Source organism: Macrobrachium nipponense, chromosome 42, assembly GCF_015104395.2.
Source record: "Macrobrachium nipponense isolate FS-2020 chromosome 42, ASM1510439v2, whole genome shotgun sequence".
Lineage (NCBI taxonomy): Eukaryota > Metazoa > Arthropoda > Malacostraca > Decapoda > Palaemonidae > Macrobrachium > Macrobrachium nipponense.
The window spans coordinates 10,780,569-10,801,077 of NC_061103.1; the positions used below are offsets into that span (position 1 = coordinate 10,780,569).

Here is a 20,509-nt window from a genome sequence, read left to right on the forward strand (position 1 = left end):
TCTAGGAATCTGAAAAAAATGTTGCACAATCTTATACACAATATTTTATACAGTCAAAGAGGGGATATATGTATTTTGAAAGTAGCAATATATAATATATATATATATATATATATATATATATATCATATATATATATATATATAGATATATATATTTAAAATATATATATTATATATATATACATATATACTGAAAATCAATAACGCACAGCTATTGACAAATTCTATATGTGCTGGGGTAAGCGTGTCCACCAAAAATTTCATGGCATCCATACATGTGACACATAACTGCTTTCAGATGCTCAATGTTAAACCATTCATATTACTTATCTACCTGCCCTTTTAGGCCTTAGTGCCCCTAAAAAGAGCTCAAATTCCTAAAATTTTCTAGGGGAGCTCACTACGTATGTGGCCTTTAATGTATATACCCTGAAAGAATTTGGCGAGCGTCCTATAGTCTCATTATAAAGAATTTGTCAAATACTTGATGACTAAATTTCTGCCTTCAAAAATGAGTTGTCTTCATGTCCCCTTACTTTTTTTTAGTACCATATTAGAAGTCCGTTTGTAAACAGCTCATTCATACTAATTAATAACGCCTTATCCGATATGGGAAGATGGCTTCCGTCCATTCATTTATTCTCTGACGCAGTTGTTCTGTGGTAGATACGACAGTAATTCTCTCTTCCTATACTCTTTTTTTTTTATCTGTTCATCCGCCTGTGGTGTTTTTGTATGGTAACACTGCGTCCCGGGCTTTAGATAGTTACGCTATGTGTACGTTTTAGGTAAATACAAGGATATCTGGGTGTACATTTGCAACTGAAAAGTGTTTTCATAATTTACTGTATGCGAATTACACCGTTAATATTCGAAATAGGATTTTATTATAGTCGTTGAATGTAAGCTGAATGTAACTGTCTAAAGCCCGGGATGCAGTGTTACCATACAAAAACACCACAGGCGGATGGACAGATGGAAAAAAACAGAGTATAGTAAGTTCAAATCAGTTTCCATCGTCCCCTTCCTTGGGACCCGTTATATTCAATGCCTCTCTGTGTCGGAGAATCAGGTAACCAGTTGCAAATATTCTGCTTGATCGATATCTCCCAGTGGCCCCGAACTTGCTCCTCCTCCCGTATTAAAATCAGCTGTTTGCTCTGGGTTCTATATCACAGCTACTTTTTTTTCTTTTCTATTCTTGTTCAATATTTACGCTTATCACAGAATCTATTCCTCATTTAACCTGGAAATTTATTTTTCTAATGTAAATTATTATTCTTGTACTCCTCATATTGTTCTTCCAGTTGATTTTAGCCGGTCACCAAAAGAAAACAAACTAGGTACCAACCATTTAATTCGCAAAGAAGTTCCAATGGCTTATTGCTCGAGCATCTTTCCAACACCTACTGCCAATCATTAGGAAGCATGGGCGTCATTTGGTAATTTTTTTTTAAAGAAACTGGCATTATTTGGTGTATGTTAATGCCATATTAAATATGAATATGTGGATGATATTAAGGGAAAAGGATGACTGATTGATCAATGTTAGTCAGTCAACAAGTTTATAAGTCCACAATTTACAGATTGGCTAAAATACGGTACAAGTCTTCTGTGACATCATCCTTCATATACAGTTCCACTTTAACCCTGTAGAGACTATGATCACTATTTGATATACAAACTTTTACAGTATAAGTACAATGGATAAACATAGACTTATTATTTTATGGTGCAGTATATTATAGGATTTATAGGACACCATTGAGAGTCTATAGTGATAGTGTCACGTAACAATAAAAGCCTTTTACTCCAATGTAGGTTTTAATATCTAAAGTTGGGGATGGTAGCAAAATCGGCCGTGAATAACTGAATGACAAGAATGAGAATGTAGTACTACTTGTGACAGTACTTACTATATAGTGGAAAAGCAAGAGAAAGTATAGAAGTGAAATATGCTGAATGAATTGATTGCTGAATGTATGAAATGAAAATTTGCAAACAATAACAAAGTTCGATGAGAAGAGAAGTAGTGGTGGAGAAAGATGCATGGAGGCAATTCCTTTGTGGACACCCCTTCGAGGGTTAAAACATTTTTGCAATTGATAAAGAAAGTGCTTACCTCTGGATGCAGCCAAACAGTATATAGGTGAATTAACAGTTGCCAAAAATATTTGCCCTAGTAGCATTTTGTTTACAGATTTATTAACTATGTCTTGAGGGTCAAATGCAACAATTACGTTCTCGGTGAACATGACAGATCATATGATAGTTTAGCCGTTTTTGGGTCATGGTGGAACGCAGCCAAGTTTTCATGCGCCTAAGTGCGATGAATGACCGTTTAGCCTCACATGAACCTGTTGGAGAGACCAAAAGAAGTTTCATCAAGCGTTCAACCTGTGAAACATTCTTCGAACTTCCAGCACCATATTTACGAATGCCTTTCGGTTCTCCTCAGCAGACACACCGTTGAACTGATTATGGAAGTCATCAATCTCTTGCTTTAAGGAATCAGAAAGATATTTCGTGACTGATTCATCTTTGAATGACTCATTTAAGAGCATTTCACGTAGTCGCGGTACATTGTGAGATCAGCTGAAGTGAACTTCACCAATTCCAGATTCAAGTCTAATAGGAACATCAAAGGCTTGTATGCAGGAAAAATAAAAATAAACTCTCAGGCAGCTGCTTTTGCCGACCTCGGATGTAAGCAATGGGATATCAGTCAAAATTTAAATGAACAATTAATCTGACCACGAACCTGATGAAAAAATATACTATACACTTGGTTTGTGTTGAGCATATATCTAATAATATTATTAATAGCCTCATTTCCAACATCTGTTATATAAAACTTGGAGGAAAAAAGGGCTGGGGACGGGGACAACTGTATTGATATGTTGTCCCCCTAATTAAATAGAGTGCCATATTAAGCCAGAGTGGTCTGCAAGTCCCTGAATGATGATTCTGTGAGGCTAGGCTGGAAGTTGGCAGTCACCTATTATTAGAAAAAAAAAAAAGGCCTGAATATCATAAATAAGTAATATACTTCTTGAATGTCACAAATAAGTTATATATATATATATATATATATCTATATATATATATATATATATATATATATATATGTATATATATATTGTTCGTTAAAGGAAAAAAATTAAAATTCATTCTCATTTTTCTTGCTTGCGCTCTCCGTTCAAATGCATTGTGCGTTTCTTGACAAGGCCAAAGTTTATCTAACAACTGCGTCGCTTTGAATGGTTAAGAGGAAGCTGGGTACTGCAGTTTTAATTCAAGAAAGGGGTCTATGCTGCTTGGCAGCGTTACCGTGGATCCTCTGATCAAAGTCTAAACTTCGGTTCGATTACCCACAGGCCACAAGCCCACAACTAAACTTGTATGTTCTCGTTTGGGGCTCAGTCGGGAGTCGGATCGGGAACCCAAACGATTACATAATCGCTTCACCAAGTTATAGATATGGAATAAAAAATAGAAAGTGTACCGGTGACCTAAGCACGTTTCTCCTCAATGAAAGCACATTTCAATTATAAAAGTATAAAAAGGTGTTACATTTAGGGATTGAAACACAATGGTGATATTCAGTCTTAAAATATTACTTAAAAAGTTTAGTTTGACCAAAGGTAGGTAACAAAATATGTCGCGTAACAATGCGAATGTCGACATTATACCAAAATCGCGCAACTCTACTACTGTTTGAGAATAGTTTATTTCTTTTAGTTGTATAGATTTTATTCTAAATGCTGAGATTATTCGTGTCTGCGTTATCATGTTATCGCATATCGTCAAGGATAATAAGGACTGAGACCTAAGTCTCGGTGCAACCCTTGGACGACCACATATGTTTGTAACAAAACACAGCTGACACTTTCCCCTACTTGCAAGCATGCTGTGCATAAGCATGATAGAATAGCAGCACAAAATAAGATGGCATAGACCTACGATATTAGTTGTTTTTGTTTAGTGAGCCATTCTGCGTAGCGAGAGTTTTTTTTTTTCTTTTTTTGTAAAATAAATGAAAACAGAACGTTAATCTAATATTATTTCACAAATACACCAAAATTTACCTCATCCTAGTTTAAAAGACAATATTGTCACAGTGCCATTTCTGATTTCATCATTGACTGCAAAATACGTACTAAACTATTTTGTAAATTATAGAAAGGACTAACATTCGTCGGCAGAAATATATCTATATATAAATGAGATCTATGCTTATTTTGGTAAATATGTACTCATTAAGGGATTAATAGCATATGAAATGGGTAAATATTTACTGTTTTATGGTTAAAAATTTTATTTAACTAAATAAAAATAAATGAAAACTAGTTTTTATTATAATCCATACAATGTTTTCATGAATCTTTGGCATACTTATTTACCACTCTAAGAGTATTATTCTCCCGTAGTGAATTTCCAAACAATGGCGTAAGCAGACATGTGAATTTCATCTGCTTGTGAAGTAACTGGATTGCTTGTGCTGAAACGCAATATCAGAATAAATATAGCAGGTAGGGACAATTCCTTGGCCCTTTTTCCACCTCCGCGCTGCTTTTATGGAACCATTAGTGTTTGATAGGCAGGCAATGCCCCTCTCTAATAGACCTACGAATGTATTTGAACTTCCCTCCTCTCACTCGGCCTTTTCCTGTCATTTTCTCTCCCCTTTTCTCCGATGAATTGAAGTGTGTTTGCCTTCCCCTGCGGAGGGATTCAAGTCTTTTCTATTTGACTCGCTGTTCGTAGCGATATTGTGGCCGTCTTTTGCGTATGGGGCTTAAATCAAGCGTACTAACCACATTAACCCAGGCTGGCTCCCTAAGGTACATGAGTTACCTAGTATATCGGCCAGGTATCGCTACGGCAGCTGACAACACCTACGACCTAAAGTAACAGATTGCGATGCTTTTCTCTGTCAGTCAGCCTCCCCTTCTTTCTGACAAAAGGCATTTCTACTAGAGCCCTCGTTGTTGTGGCTGTCCTATTAGCTATCTTCCTCACCTCATCTCAATGGCTTACTACATGACTTGGTTCGGCTTAGGTTTAAAGTATGCTGGGCTATTTTTGGGGTGTTAGGTAGCCTATGTTGTGACGCTTTGGCCTGATTTTAAGCCAGATGCCTCCTGTGTTTATTTTTACATTTTGCTACTTGCCTTGTGTGGGAGCCTAGTGCAAACCACTTGTTTGTTCCTTTTTTTTTTTTTTTTTTTATTATTTTTTTTTTTATTTTATATTTTTTTTTTTTACTACTACCCATTTCTACAGGAGAGCGCCACACATACATAGACTACTAGGGTATAATACTGCTGTGTGGGCAGCGGAAACTGTACCAGTGAGTGGTCACTTTCCCAAAAAATACCTTTTGCACTTCCCGTATCCCGAATTACCTAGGGGGAAATACCGCAGTGGATCCATCGTCATCGCATGGATCAGCCTTATTCACTCTATATTTAATTGGTGAAACAAGAATACAGTTACATCTCTAAGAATAGGTACCATTCAAAAGATTGAAGTTTTGTCAACGTAGGCTAATGTGATACCTAGTATACCTACTACTATGAAAACACCGTACAAACTAAAATAAGCTAAGCATGTGAGGTCTTCGTAAAATATGTTTGTTCCGACACGGCATACAAACCTTCGGTCCTTTTACAATAGGAAGGTACTAGCGGCAGCTGGATAGGTCGTAAGCTTTCGAACAAGGGGTTCGGTAGTTAACTGCTTGTCCGACAGGCGCGCGCGCGCGACTGGGAGGTAAACAAACCACTTTTGCTTTCGGCCTCACAGCGAGTAGACGTGTGTGTTCGACGCTCTCTGCCGCTTCTCGTCGTTTGCTTTCCTTAAGTATATTGTGTTTGTGTATGAAAGAATCATTGTAAGTACAATCATTTCTCTTTTTTCATTGAATTGTGATATTTTGGTCAATTATGGAATCTCCTCGCCTCGCTACCCCACGGAGACTATGCCCGGGTACCGAAGGGCGTAAATGCGGGAAGTTCCGCTCATTCCCGGAAATTGACCCACATGTTTTGTGCGCTCGGTTGTCGGGGGCGCGAATGCACCGAGCCGAGCCATGTGAAGTTTGTAATAATTGGTCGGAGGCGCAGTGGACTTTGTATGAGGGCAGGAAGAAGCGAAGGCCTGCAAAGGAGTCGTCGGAAAGCTCTCCCGCGACTCCTTTGGTTACGGACACTTCGTCGTCTTTCCTGCAGCCCGCTCAGCTTCCACGTTTGGCGCCTTCCCCTTCGGGGGGGGGTTTCTAGGTCCTTCTCCTCACCTGACTTGTCGAGTGTGGAGGAGGGCGCTAGATACCCTGACGTCGAGTTGTACTCTGGGTCCTCTATCCGTTCGTCTTCGGGCGAGCGGGTAGAGGAGCCTGCTAATCACCCGACTTTGCCTTCCTCAGGTGCGGTTGCCGCGAAGGACGACCTCGGACAGGTGTGGGGCAATCGTTGGGGCTGCAGGGCGTGCCGAGTGTCCAGGGGCTGCTCTACCATCTCGCTGGCTCCGTGGCGGTCACTCATGCGACGGTTACGACCACCACCACGACCCTTACAACACCTGGCTACGCTTCACCTCCTCACCTGGTGTACACCCCGCACGCGGTCTCTGTAACACCTACTACATCGGTGCAGGGGCCAGTCGCCGTATCACGGGGGAGTGTGATGCCGCCACCTGGGTTTGCCGTGCTGCTGCGACCGGACTTCGTGTGCCCGAAGAGCTCGCCCTGGACCTCCCACCAGTACCAAGGATGTCTGTGCCCGCTGGTCCGTCCAACTGGACAGCCTGCACAGCCTGCCGTACCTGCCGTACCTGCCCAGCCGCCGTTCTCGACGTGACGTTGATGACCACTGCTGCTGTTCCTGTACCTGCCCCTGCCGTCTCTACTGCTGTTCCTGTGATGCCTGCACCTGCTGACGTTGTTCCTGTTCCTGGCCCCGCTGCTCCCGATGCTGATCTGTTCGGACAGGTGCGTCCGGGCCCTGTTGCTTCGGCAACAGCAGCCCCGGCTCCGCTCTGGATGACAGATCTGACGTCGGTCTGAGGAGGTTGACGAAAGAAGAAGAAGAGGAGGAGGTGTCGTCGTCGTCTTCATCGTCTTCTTCGTCGTCGTCGTCGTCTGCCGCCTCTTCCCCTTCTTCTTCTAAGGCTCCCCCGCCGAAGAAGAAGAAGAAGGTCGCCTCCCCCCCCCCTAAGAAGTCTCCTTCGGGAACTTCTAAGGGCCCGTCTCGCTCTGGTGAGACGGGGGGGTTCTTCCGCTGGTCACCCTGCTCCTTCGGGGGTTTTGGGCAAGGACCCGTCTCTTCTTCTTCCGCGAGGAAGAAGACTACGGGGACCAGAGGAGTGCCGGCTAACACCGGCACTTCCTCACCTGCTGTTAGTGGTTCGGCCACAGCAGCAGGATCCGTCTCGGCCTCTCGTTCGCGAGAGGTACCGAGTGTACGGTCGCCTAACAGCGACCGTGCAGCCAGGAACCAGACCTCTGAGTCCGCTCAGCGTCAGGTTCATGGCACGGAGCGGAAGACTGGTGGACAGCCGCTCACGCGACTCTCACCAGACCAGCTCTCGCTCTCGTGGCGAGCAGCTGGCTACCCGGGCGGACGTGACGGTCCATGACCGGCCACGGGCTGAGGCTGGGAAGAGGTCCCCCCGTTCGCCGGCACCAGCCACGGCTGGTACCAGCGAACTGACGCGCCGTGAGGACACGCACCGGTCTCACCGTGACAGTAGAGCTCGCCGGTCGCCTGACCGTCACTCGCAAAAAGAGCGATCGGGTACGGCGACCAGCGCCACCAAGCTCTTCTGACACATGAGACCGGGGCCGCTGTTCTCGGTCCAGCCGTTCTCCACAGCGAGACGGCTCGACTAGGTCTGCAGCTCGATCGCCACCGCGGAGTTGACGATCGCCTGCAGTCTTCCAAGCCCGCTGGTTCTGCCAGCGAGCGAGGAGGGAGCGTCAGGTCTGCCTCTCCCATACCTTCAACCTCCTCGGGTTACACCGGGAGGGGCGAGGTATTGAGGAGTGATCGTGAGGGGTGCGCCCCTCAGGATCCCACCACGTCGTCGTACGTACCAGGCACGGTTCTCGGACCAGCCAGGTCGTACGCACAAGTGGTTGGAGGAGACCGAGAGGGGTCTGTCGCTGTCCTCCCCTTGAGGGAGGAGGGTCTCGGGAGATGCTCCTGTTTGAGGGACTGGATGGTCGACTCCGCAGGACGCAGTCACTCCTGAGATCCAGAGGAACTTTGCCGAGGTTATTGCGCTGATTCGTCAGCACAACGACCTCGGGGAAGGATCGCCGCTCCCACCATCCGAGCCCACGTCCCGGCTCGAGTCGTTCTGGGCCCGAAGAGGGAACCCAGACCGACGGTGGGTTTGCCGCGTTCCGAGCTTGCAGACTCAGTGCTGGACCAGGTTGAATCGCTTGTTTCCGGACAAGACGGTTCGCTCAAGTCTGGCAGGTTGAGCAAGCTGCTTCCGCCTCCTCTGCTGCGACAGCGGCGTTTTTACGTGCCATCTGAAGACCCGATGCCGCCCAAACAGGTGAACCCGGAGTTAGCCAGGCTGACTCCGGGTGTGTCTCTGCAGCAGCTCCTGTCCGAGAACCTATGGTTCTCGCAGCAAGAGGCACTCGGCCTGGAATCTACCGCCATGGCAGCTTTCCAGGCCGTCTCCTGGCTAGATCTGTGGTCCCTCACAGTATCTAAGGTCGCAGCCAACTCCGGGGGAATTTCTCCTGAAGATGACTCGGCCTTTAGGAGACTTTGCCATCTGGAGGAAGAAGCCATCTCCTTCCTTGCCCACCAGACGGTGAACCTGTGGGCCAACCTGGTTCTCCGACGAAGGGACGCCGTCCTTACTCGGGTTTCCAGGGCGGCGGGCGTGAAGCGGCGTTGGGACTTCGCAACGGACCTTTACGGAGTTTCCACGTCTCTCTTTCCAGGAGAGATGGTGGACGCTGCGGTGGACAGACGGCGCACTGACGACAGTGGACCGTCTGGTACACCAGGCAGTCTCGAAGGCTTCTGGGCAGCCTCGGACTGCGGCCAAGTCTAAGAGCTCGGCTAGCGCTTCCTCGGTGGCTAAGACGGTAGCTGCGTCGAAGCCCCGGGGAAAGACTCTGTCTTCTTCGACTTCTACCAAGGGGAGCCGTAACCAGCCCTCCTCCCAGCCCTCCTCCTCCCGTGGAGGCTCTGGGAAGAAGTCGAAGAAAGGGGGGAAACGCTAGGGACGGCGTTCCCCCTCACCTGCTGCCAGAAGTGGGGGTGCCTGGCCCGCCATTGGGCAACTTGCAGCGCTACGGCGCCGAGACCTGGATTGTAGAATGTCCTTCGGGAGGGATATCTATTACCCTTCGAATCTCGGCCACCCCTCACCTCCAACCCGGTCCAACAGCAGTCGTACGTTCCAGGGTCATCGAAGGACGTAGCACTGAGACAGGAGATCAAGACCATGCTGAGCAAGAGAGCTGTAGAAATCGTCACGGATCAGTCACCGGGCTTTTACAGTCGACTCTTCCTGGTGGAAAAGTCTACGGGAGGCTGGCGCCCGGTGATAGATCTCTCTCCCCTGAACCGGTTTTTGTTCGCCAGACCCGGTTCACGATGGAGACGGCACGCTCAGTGCTCGACTCCATCAGGCGGGAGAACGATTTCATGCTGCGGTGGACTTGAAGGATGCGTATTTCCAAATACCCATTCATCAGTCCTCCAGAAAGTACCTCCGCTTCAATCATCGACGGGGACGGTGTACCAATTCAGGGCACTTTGCTTCGGTCTCTCAACCGCCCCACAGGTGTTCACGCGAGTGTTCACTCTGGTGTCTGCTTGGGCCCATTCGCACGGGATACGTCTGATGAGGTATCTCGACGATTGGTTAGTCCTGGCGAGCTCCCGCTCGCAGTTGCTACAGGACAGGGATCGACTGCTCGAGTTCTGTCGCGATCTGGGGATCGTTGTGAACTTCGAAAAGTCCGATCTCGAGCCCAAGCAGAGGATGAAGTACCTGGGTATGCTGATCGACACGGTAGCAGGGCGAGTCTTCCCCGCAGACTCGCGGATCAGCATATTCAGGGAGGCAGCCAACCAGTTCCTGTCTCGCAGGAGCAGGTAGCTCAGCGATGGCAAGTCGTGATCGGACACCTGTCGTCACTCGAGAAGTTAGTCCCTCACGGGCGTCTTCACCTGCGGTCTCTTCAGTGGAGGCTAAAGGAGAGTTGGTCGCAGGCGACGGATCCCCCAAGCTTTCCATGTCACTGACACCGGAGGTGAGGCAGGATCTAGCCTGGTGGCTGGACGACAGGAACCTCTTAAGAGGAGTGCCTCTGCGCACTCCCCCCCCGGACATGCAGCTGTTCTCAGACGCATCGACCGAGGGATGGGGCGCACACCTGGAGGAGTTGCTGACTTCAGGAGTGTGGGACGAGAACGACAAGCACCTTCACATCAATGTACTGGAACTCAAGGCAGCGTTCCTCGCTCTCCAAGAGTTCCAGGACCGCTTGGTGGGACACTCAGTGGTGTTGATGTGCGACAACACCACGGTAGTGGCCTACGTCAACAAACAGGGGGGCCTAGTGTCTCTCCCGTTGTACCAGTTGACTCGGCAGGTGCAACGAGTGGGCCGAGGCACACTCAATTAGAGCTGTCGGCACGCTAAATTCCAGGGAAGAGGAATGTAGTAGCAGACACGCTCAGCCGTCGGGATCAGGTGATAGGGACCGAATGGTCTCTACACCAGGACGTGGTGGAAAGGCTCTTCGACCTAAGGGGGCGACCAGTCGTGGATCTGTTCGCCACCCGGCACAACAGGAAGCTCCAGGTGTTCTTCTCGGCCGTGCCGGACCCAGGGGCAGCTGCAGAGGACGCTTCAACACCCGTGGGACAACCTCTTCGCCTATGCCTTTCCCCCGTTCAGCCTGATTCGCAAGGTGATCAGTCGAGCACTGGTCACCCCGAATCTCAGGATGATCCTGGTGGCTCCCAAATGGCCACAGGCCATTTGGTATCCGGACCTGCTGGCTCTTCTCGCAGGGAGAACCGAGAGAGATTCCCCCTTGGCACAACCTTCTCGCCCAGCCACACGTCGAGCGGTACCACCGAGCAGTCCAGTCCCTACGTCTTCACGGCTGGCTGTTATCCACCATCTCTTGCGAACGAGAGGCTTTTCTCGTAGCGCAGCAACAGAGATGGCTGGAAACGTCCGTCAGTCCTCTGCAGCTGTGTACCAGGGGAAGTGGGCAGTCTTCTGTGGTTGGTGTGTAGACGGGGTCTATCTCCTCTCAGAGCCACTCTTCAGCAGGTAGCGGATTTCCTCGTTTTCTTCGCCGAGAGAAGCTCCTCTCAGTCCCCACAGTCAAAGGATACAGAGCCAGCCTTGGCGCTCGTCCCTGAAACTGAGGGGATTGGACATCTCGAACTCGTTCGAGATCTCCTTTCTCACGAGGAGCTTCGAAAGGTCTTGCCCACCCAGGGAACTCAGGCCCCCTGCGTGGGATGTGACTCTCGTCCTTAGGAGTTTTGACTCGAACGCCGTTCGAGCACTCCGAGAGTCGTCAGACAGGGATCGACCCTCAAGACCCTCTTCTTGCTGGGCCTGGCATCGGCGAAGAGAGTAGGGGAACTTCATGGTCTTTCCTATGATGTACGACACTCCAGGGGATGGGGATCTGTGACGCTCGATTTCGTCCCGAACTTCGTTGCGAAGACTCAGAAACCGTCGATCCCTGACGACAGGTTCGAGTCATTCACGATTCCCTCCCTAATGGACTTCACCGATAAATGATGCGGATGAGATGCTGCTTTGTCCTGTGAGGGCGCTACGGCGCTATCTGAAGAGAACTCGACACCTCAGGCCTGAGTGTCGACGCCTCTTCGTAGCACCGGGGTAACCAAGAAAGAAGTATCCAAGAACACTCTTTCATTCTGGCTGCGTGAGGTCATTCAGGAGGGCGTATGAGGCTGATGGTAGTGACGACTCCGTACGTCCCACCGTTCCGAGAGCTCACGAAGTCAGAAGTATTGGCCCCTCGTTGGGCGTTTCGTAAGAACTTCTCCGTGGCGCAGGTCCTGAAGGCAGGGTCTGGTCTAACCAGACTACCTTTACGTCCTTCTACCTTCGGGATATTGCCCACAGGTCCTTGGATACCTTTTATTTTCCTTGGGACCCGTGGTGGCTGCTCAACAAGTTGTGTAGCAAACCCAGACCTCGCAGGCTGAAACAGCATCGAGTCCTGGTGTGACTGTGTGGATGATGTGTGAATGAGTGAGTGACTGGCTCCCTCTTCCCGTCTTTTTCCTCCTCCTCTACCTGTGGCAGAGGGCCACGGTCGTCACTACGCTGGATGAGGACGAGATGAGGTGAGCTATCTGACAGAGCCCATCCTATCCCTTTCACTAGGGATAGGAGCAGAATATCCACCACTTCCTCCTACAATGGGGGGGGGAAGTGGATGCCTACAAGAGTCAAACCCATGACTTTATATTTGCTCCTTGTACAGGAACAAGTTCTTACATTGCTGGTACGAAGAGATACGCTTGCCTCTCTCTTAGTACTCGGTCCAGAGGTCACCATTGATCCTGCGGTGCACACCCCGATCAATCGGACAGAGGCTTGGATCCCTCCCTCGCTCTTACGACCAGGGAGGCTTCCAAGGTTGGGCGAACACCAGTCTGTTCACAAAAGACTCAGATTCCACCCACCAAGAAGTGAGTCTTCCTATTGTAAAAGGACCGAAGGTTTGTATGCCGTGTCGGAACAAATGACAATTTGTCCAAAATTGCATTTTTCCTAACTATACAAACTGAGGTCCTTTTACACATAGCCCCACCTCATGCCACCCCTCATCTGCAGTTTTTTTGCTTGGGCCAAAAGCAAAAGTGATTTGTTTACCTCCCAGTCGCGCATCAGCGCGCGCCTGTCGGACAAGCAGTTAACTACCGAACCCCTTGTTCGAAAGCTTACGACCTATCCAGCTGCCGCTAGTACCTTCCTATTGTAAAAGGGAACCTCAGGTTTGTATAGTTAGGAAAAATGCAATTTTGGACAAATTGTCATTTTCAAGGCAGTTTTGAAATAAAATATGGCAGCACCCACTTGGGGTGCCGTTCGTAAGCGCAGCGGAGCCACCACCTTTCACAGCCTTCCCAGCACTCGTTTGAACAATGTTAGCGTATATTTGTAACGTTTATTGATCTTACTCAAGATTGCAGTTGTAATCAACACAATAAAACAACTTTTGTTCCGACACGGCATACAAACCTTCGGTCTTTTTACAATAGGAAGGTACTAGCGGCAGCTGGATAGGTCGTAAGCTTTCGAACAAGGGGTTCGGTAGTTAACTGCTTGTCCGACAGGCGCGCGCGCGCGACTGGGAGGTGAACAAATAACTTTTGCTTTCGGCCTGCTGGCGTGTAGACGTGTATCATCGCTCTCTGCCCGCTTCATCGTCGTTGCTTTCGCATGAATGTGTTTTTCTTTTTCTATTTATCTAGTGAAACTGAATTGTAAGTACAATCATTTCATATTGCAATACACCCCATGAACACCTGAATAAGCCCTGGTCACTTACCAGCCCGAACCATCATTTATTGAAAATTTACCAAATCTTTGGTTAAAACAAACGATCAGTGTTGCCAATCTCCTGGCAAACACCCTCGTTACCTAGTTACCAGCCCACCGCTGATAGCCCTGCCTCACGGGCCGGTCACACCCGCCCTCTCACGTCAATCACTTATCGTTCGCGGTGGAGTACAGATGTATCCACAGCGAACTCCTTTTTGGTCTTGCCCGGCTTCATTTTGCACCTTTGATTTGATTGAATTTGGTGACGAATTACGCATCCCTTTGGATTACTGTTGGATTGCTCTTAATACCTTGTCATCAGACATTGATTCTGCAAGGAAGAAACAACACAAGCTACGACAACAGCTACTGCATCCTCGGCCACGACATCACAGAAAACGACGAGCGGAAGTTCAACAACGTATCGTCTTTGCCAACAATGCAAGAAAAGGATGAGTACCCTATGACACGATAGTCATTCCTTATGCGTAAATTGTAGGCCTGTTCAATATAATGTAAAGACCAGATGTTTGGAATGTCAGGAGTGGTCTTTGGACCAGATGTTAGGGTATCTCAAACGTAGGAAAGGTCTCGGAAGTAAGTGTAGGCAGGAAGAGACTAACGTTGATCAAGATAAAGTCTTAGAGACAGTGCTCTTTAAGAGACTTGAGAGTAGGCTGACATAGAGTATGACATCTCTGTTACCGATTTTTATGTCAAGATTAAGTGAGGATAGATCGAGCAATAGGGATACTGAAATTACTAATCGTTCTTTTCCAGCTCCCCTGCCTGTTCAGAACCAGCCCTAACCGGTGCTGGGGGTTATGGGGATCCGCAAGCCCACAGGGCAGGATCCGCCGTCCCCCCTGGCGCGGAGCAGGCAGTGTTGGCAGCAGATTCCCCTTCCCTCGATGTGTAAGTTCTCAGGATGATAAAAACTTAGGCCAGATATAGAGAGTAGGGATAATAGGCTACATAGTGTTTAGTTTAGAAAGAGAAGTGCAGGCTTCTTCGGGTCGGTTTTCTATTAAAAGTGGTAGTTTATAGAGGCACAGTGTCCTTAGAGCATCTTTAGGCTTTTTCCTGCTTCGAGTTCCTTGCATCAGAAGCTTTTAGGCCATGGTTGGTTTTTCAGATAGGCTCCTTCGTCTTTAAGGTTACTTTCCTCTACTTATACGATACGATAATTGTTAATATCAACTCATTCTCCGTTCAATGCATATTGACTTACGATATTCAGTATGGAGAGAAATCGAATAAAATTAACTACAGTTAGCCTAGTGTTCACGATGATATATCGTATGCATATTCAGTAGCCTAGCCTAAAGTATTCGCAGTACAACATATCGATAGTTTATTTTTATATTGGCTAACGCTGTAGGCTCAAAGGCATTCTGACTACGGATAATTCAGGACAGGTGTAATTGAAAACGAACGAGAATCCGATCGGAGGATAATTAATATGAATGTAATCGAACAGAATGGAAGATCGGATTCTTCCAGACCTAAAGCAATTATAATTGTATTATATGTATCATCATATGAGCGTAGTATAAACACTTAACTCGGCAGTCATTCACGCTGGAATCAGCGGATGACGAATACGGGTTTGCGTCGCCGTATCCATCTCATTCTCTCCTGATTGCCTAAAATGACTAACGTAACAACACTCTCACTTATGCCAAGTTTGTACAAACGTCTTGAAGGAGACGTGTGTTCAACTATGTTGACATTTAACATAGTCAATGAGGTATCTATATTGGGGCATATAATCAGATGGCAGATATAAGGAATTCGTATGTATGACGTCTTCATACGTTTAACCGACTATTGCCGTCAGTAATTACATTGCGCTTATGTCAATTTACAGTTACAAATTATTACCAGTCGTATTATCAAATTACAATGACAACTGAAATTAATATTAGGCCCAATAAAGTTAATTTAATTACCTTTAAATATATTTTATTATTCTTTTCAATTAAATTACAATTACACTAGCTTGTCGTCACACAGCACTATTGTAAGGAGGTGTGGCTTAGACAGACAAGGATGCCGCTAGTCTGTTTTTTTTTTTTTTTTTTTTTTTTTTTTTTTTTTTTTCTTTTTTTTTTTTTTTTTTTTTTTTACCTTGGCTCCAGATTCAACCATATCACTTGGTCTCGGCTAATGTTTTTGTCCTAGTTAGCATATTAATGAATATCTGGATACTTAACTTATGGAACGAAGTCATACTGTTCGTCTTACGATGTAATTTAAGTCCAAAATTTGACTGATACGTCTCATTGGAAGCTAGTTTTTCCATCGGGTTAGATGGCGTTAAATTTAGGATTCCGTTCGTTTTTCACTCGTTTCATAGGTATTACAAACCTTACACTTTATATACTTTATTAATCCTTTGTCTTGTGTAAAAAAAAAAAAAAAACAGTAATGAGCTCTTTCATGCTATTAGTTTCTTTTACCACGGCTGCGTTTGAATTCATACAAAAAGCTCGGGACTTCTGTTCAGGTTGCTGATGCACGTAATTTTGCCTTATTAGCTTCAGCTGCATTTATAACATGAATACAGTAATTACCGTCACACGCGGATGAATACAATAACGGATGTTGCTATCGGACTCGATTACTGTCATACGCTGATCAGTACAATAAAGTGATGTTGTTATAGGAGTCGATCGCATAACAACAAGTTCTCGTTCGGTTGTTCATAGCTGTACGGAGTTATACGAGTATATTATCGTTAAGATCTACCCTTTTGTAACTTATTAGAAGAGGGTGCAATTTACGGAGGCGGAGATGTTAGACGATTGTAATTTCTCTTCTCTCTCTCTCTCTCTCTCTCTCTCTCTTTCTCTCTCCTCTCTCTCTCTGCTCTCTTCTCTATCTCTCTCTCTCTCTCTCTTCTCTCTCTCTCTCTCTCTCTCTCTTCTCTCTCTCTCTCTCTTATTTCATATTCTCTCAGCCTATTTTTCCACGCTCTCCTAACACTGGAACTCTTGTGCAACAGAGGTTTTTTCTTCCTGTCACACCTTTTCAAACTTTGTCAATTTCCCTTCAGCGCTGACTGACCTCATAGGTCCCAATACTCGGCCTTGGCCTAAATTCTATTTTTAAAACCACAATCTTGCTGTCTGAGTTAGTATTAGAGTAGGGAGCGAAATATTAGGAATATGTATAAGGTATTCATGATATGATATATCACGAGAGGATTTTAAGTATTAGGACATAGGAAAGAACATGTCTGGGTCTATCTGAGGATATTCTTCCAAGTGCCAACCAGGCAGAGTACAGACAGGCAGGTACAACACTACAAGAGAGGACATCACTACGATCGACGACACCGTCGCAGACGCACGATGGACATGGTTGTCTCCTCCGTACATGAGAGGGCCTAAGGCCACATGGGAGGTCTTCAGTTTCCCTCCATACATGAGAGGCCGAGAGCCACATGGGAGGTCTTCAGATTCCCTCCATACATGAGACCCGAGAGCCACAGGGAGGTCTTCAGATTCCCTCATACATGAGAGGCGAGAGCCACATGGGAGGTCTTCAGTTTTCCTCTACTCAGGTGAGGCACATAGCCAGCTGAGAGGAAACAGGTATGTATCCCTCCCGCACTCAATGAGTTTTGACCTTAGGGTAGAGGTGCAGGGAGTTTTTTTCCCTCCACATATGGGAGGCCTAGAAGGCCACACATGGGAGATTAGTTTGGACGAGTGACAAATGAACTTGAGACTGACCCGCGTACTCAATTATATTGACTGACAACTGGTACAGTGGAGGGCCGAGTAGATTTGATTCCCCACCTCTAAATTAATGTTGTTAATCGGGCTTATTCAGGTGTTCAGGGGGTGTATTGCAATATGAAGTTTTGTACATGAACTTTCCTGTCAGATATATACTTAGCTATACGTCTCTGACGTCACGACAGAATTCAAAACTCGCGGCACACGCGACAGGTAGGTCAGGTGATCTACCTTACCCGCCGCTGGGTGCGGCTGTAAGAACCAATCTCCCTTTCCAGCCAGAATTTTCTGTCACCGGTGACGACTACACCTGTGGTTGTTACCTCCTGACAGCTTTATCGATTCTCGTTACCGTGGATTTATTTGGACTGACTTTCGGTGAAGTACCTGATCTTGTTGGCTTGGCATACGCATTTGTGGATTGTTTTTGGATATTGATTTGGATTTTTCTTTGATTTCGAGATGTCTGAGTTAGAGGTTAAGAAATCTTCTATGTTTAGGGTGTGCTCTATGGATGAATGCAAGGTGAGACTACCGAAAGCTACGGTAGACCCTCACACAGTTTGCTTTAAATGTAGAGGGAAAGAATGTTCTTTGTTAACCCGTGTAATGAGTGTGAGAAGTTGGATGAGGGTGAATGGAAGGCTCTTTCTTCCTACTTGAGGAAGTTAGAGAAAGACAGGGTGAGAAAGGCTTCGTCTAGGAGTTCTAGTAAGTCTCGTATTAGCGAGGTAGAAGAAAATCCTGTTGTAGCATTAGAACCTTCTCCAGTTTCAGCTCCTGCGCCCTGCATCGAACCTAAGGATACGACTACGGAAGTGGCAACCATCAGAGCCACGATCCTTAGCATGGAAAAGAAGATTCGTTCGTTGCAAGGTAAGAGTAGTGAAGGTGAATGTGCAGTGACCCCAGTGCAGTGGAGGGTGCGTCTGATCGGCTCCTTAATGCTTCCAGGCCTAGACCTCTTCCAGACTCCCAGTCCAGTGGAGGAGGAAAGTCAACAGCCGCAGGAAGGTTAGGGAGAACTCCACCGATCAGGCGTCCCCTCGGTAGATCCTGATGTTCGTACCCAGGCTGCCCTTGTTCGCGCGAAGAAGGAGGTATTGCGCCAATGCTTCTCTTCTTCTTCCTCACCTTCGCCTAGAAGAGGATGGAGCGCCTCGGATTCTTCGCGACCGCTGAAGAGAGGCCTGGAAGGCTCCTGGCGCCTTTCCTTCCAGCCCGGAAGTTTTTCCAGAAGAGCCGGAAGTAGAGATCAAGAAAACCCAGGATGGAGCAGGAGTTCTCGCCTCATAGTAGGCTTCGAGCCTCTTCTCCGGTGGAGGATTTTGCAAGATCTCCAGCTCGAATTCTTGCTGGACTGCAAGCGCAGATTTCGGCGCTGGCGGGCTCCTTGGCAGGAGGAACGCGTCGGAAAGACGCCTCTCTCCCTGTCAAGAAGTCTAGGATTCCTTCGCCTGTGTTACCGTCTCAGAGTCGGTTCTCTCTCCTGTATCAGCGGATGGAAGGAGGCGCTCTTCCCTCGGCAGACGCTTGTCGTCTTCCAGGCGTCAATCGCCAAGAAGCTTTCTCCTGGTGACTACATCTCTCCAGTAGGAAGGGATTTAGCGCCTAGTAGGCGTTCATCTAAAGACAGGCGTACAGCCTCGTCTTCTCGCTCATTTCCGAAGATCCTTCATTCTCCGGATAAGAGAGCTACTCTTTGATGGATTCGTCAAGAGACAGGATCTCGCCTTTTGTAGGCGCCTTGAGCCTAGTAGGCGCTACTCCCCAAGTAGACGCTCTCCCGCTCCCAAGCGTGGTGCGGAGGATGGCTGCTTTCTCCTGATAGCGCGGCTCTCCTTTTAGCCGCTCTGTTCAGGACAGGCGTGTAGAGCCTGAAAGATATGTCTCTTCTGGGAGACTACCTTTTGAAGAGACACACAAGTCTGGATCGAAGTTTGTGGAGCATGGTAGACGCCGGTCACCTAGTAGGCGACCTTCTCAGGGCTTCGCTCTCCTGTAAGTAGGCGCCAAGAGCTAGTAGGCGTTCGCCTCATGGTAGGCGCAGCTCGCCTGGCAGCCGCTCTCCTTTGAACAGGCGCATGGATCCTGCTGAAGCGCCTTGAGCATAGTAGGCTCTCCTCTCCTAGCAGGCGCTCCCCTTTGGAAGCCCGGAATTCTAGGAGTAGGATTAAGGATCAAAGAGCACGCACTCATCAGAGTAGGAAGGACTCATTCGAGAGGAGTCTCCAGAAACTTGGCTTCCCCTGATAGGCGCCAGTCTGCTACTAGACACTCTCTGGACAGACGCACTTCTTTAGAGAAGGCTAAACTGCCCTCTTAAGAAGCGGAGGGTTCTTCAGTGGATGAAGTTTGAACCTTCAGAAGAGGATTTGGTGAAGGACTCGTCAGGTTTCGTCCTATAAGATCCTTACAGATCTCCTTCTTCAAGAGTTTGGAGACTCCCTTACTCCCGTCGCTCCTCGTCTCTCTCTTTATTCTCGACTTCGAAGAAGACGAAAGTTTCCTCTTGTGTGAGGATGAAGCCAAACCATCTCAATGAAGAAGGCTTTGAGAGGTTTTGGTGATTGGCTGCTTTCTAAGGAAGAGAAAGGGAAGACTGTGTTTTCTTTTCCTCCTTCCAAGCTTACGGGCAGACTGGGGTTTGGTACGAGTCTGGAGAACCCCTAGGCCTGGGTCTTCCTTCATCGGCGGATGCGGACTTCTCTTCTCTGGTAGATGCAGCACGACGCTCGGGCTCTCGTCTGCTAAGACTACCTGGGCTATGAACGAGCTTGACCACCTGCTGAAGGGAATGTTTAGAGTCTGGAAGTCTTCAACTTCCTTGACTGGTCTTTGGGGGTCTTGGCTAAGAAGATCAGAACCCGGATGCTATTTCGCCAGAAGATCTCAACAGTGTTCTAACGTGCATTGATAAAAGCAGTTAGAGATGGATCGAGCAAAATAGCCTCCCTGTTGGAGCAGGGATCCTTAAGAAGAGATCAGTCTTCTGCTCTCGACTAAGTCTGTTTCGCATGCCCAAAGAGCCTCTCTTCTGTATTCGCAGCTCTCGCCTCTGCTATTTCCGAAGAAGATAATACAGGACATCTCAGGATCATACTCTGCGAAGGCGGACTCAGGACATGCTCGCGCAGTCGGCACGGAAGCCTAGGACTCCTTCCAGACGAAGACGAA

General features: G+C 47.3%; 1 protein-coding gene across 4 annotated transcripts in view; it reads left to right on the forward strand.

The window, feature by feature from the left end:
- Positions 1-4,410: 4,410 nt before the first annotated feature.
- Positions 4,411-20,509, forward strand: part of LOC135212973 (DDB1- and CUL4-associated factor 1-like) — a 287,714-nt gene continuing 271,615 nt past the window's right edge. For 2 of the 4 annotated variants that reach the window (XM_064246731.1, XM_064246732.1), the window contains exon 1: positions 5,019-5,071. In XM_064246731.1, the coding sequence (XP_064102801.1) occupies positions 5,034-5,071 (38 nt within the window). In that variant the 5' untranslated portion in view covers positions 5,019-5,033. Of the gene's footprint in view, positions 4,535-5,018; positions 5,072-20,509 lie in introns of those variants that run through there. The other 2 variants (XM_064246733.1, XM_064246734.1) reach the window with 2 other exon arrangements.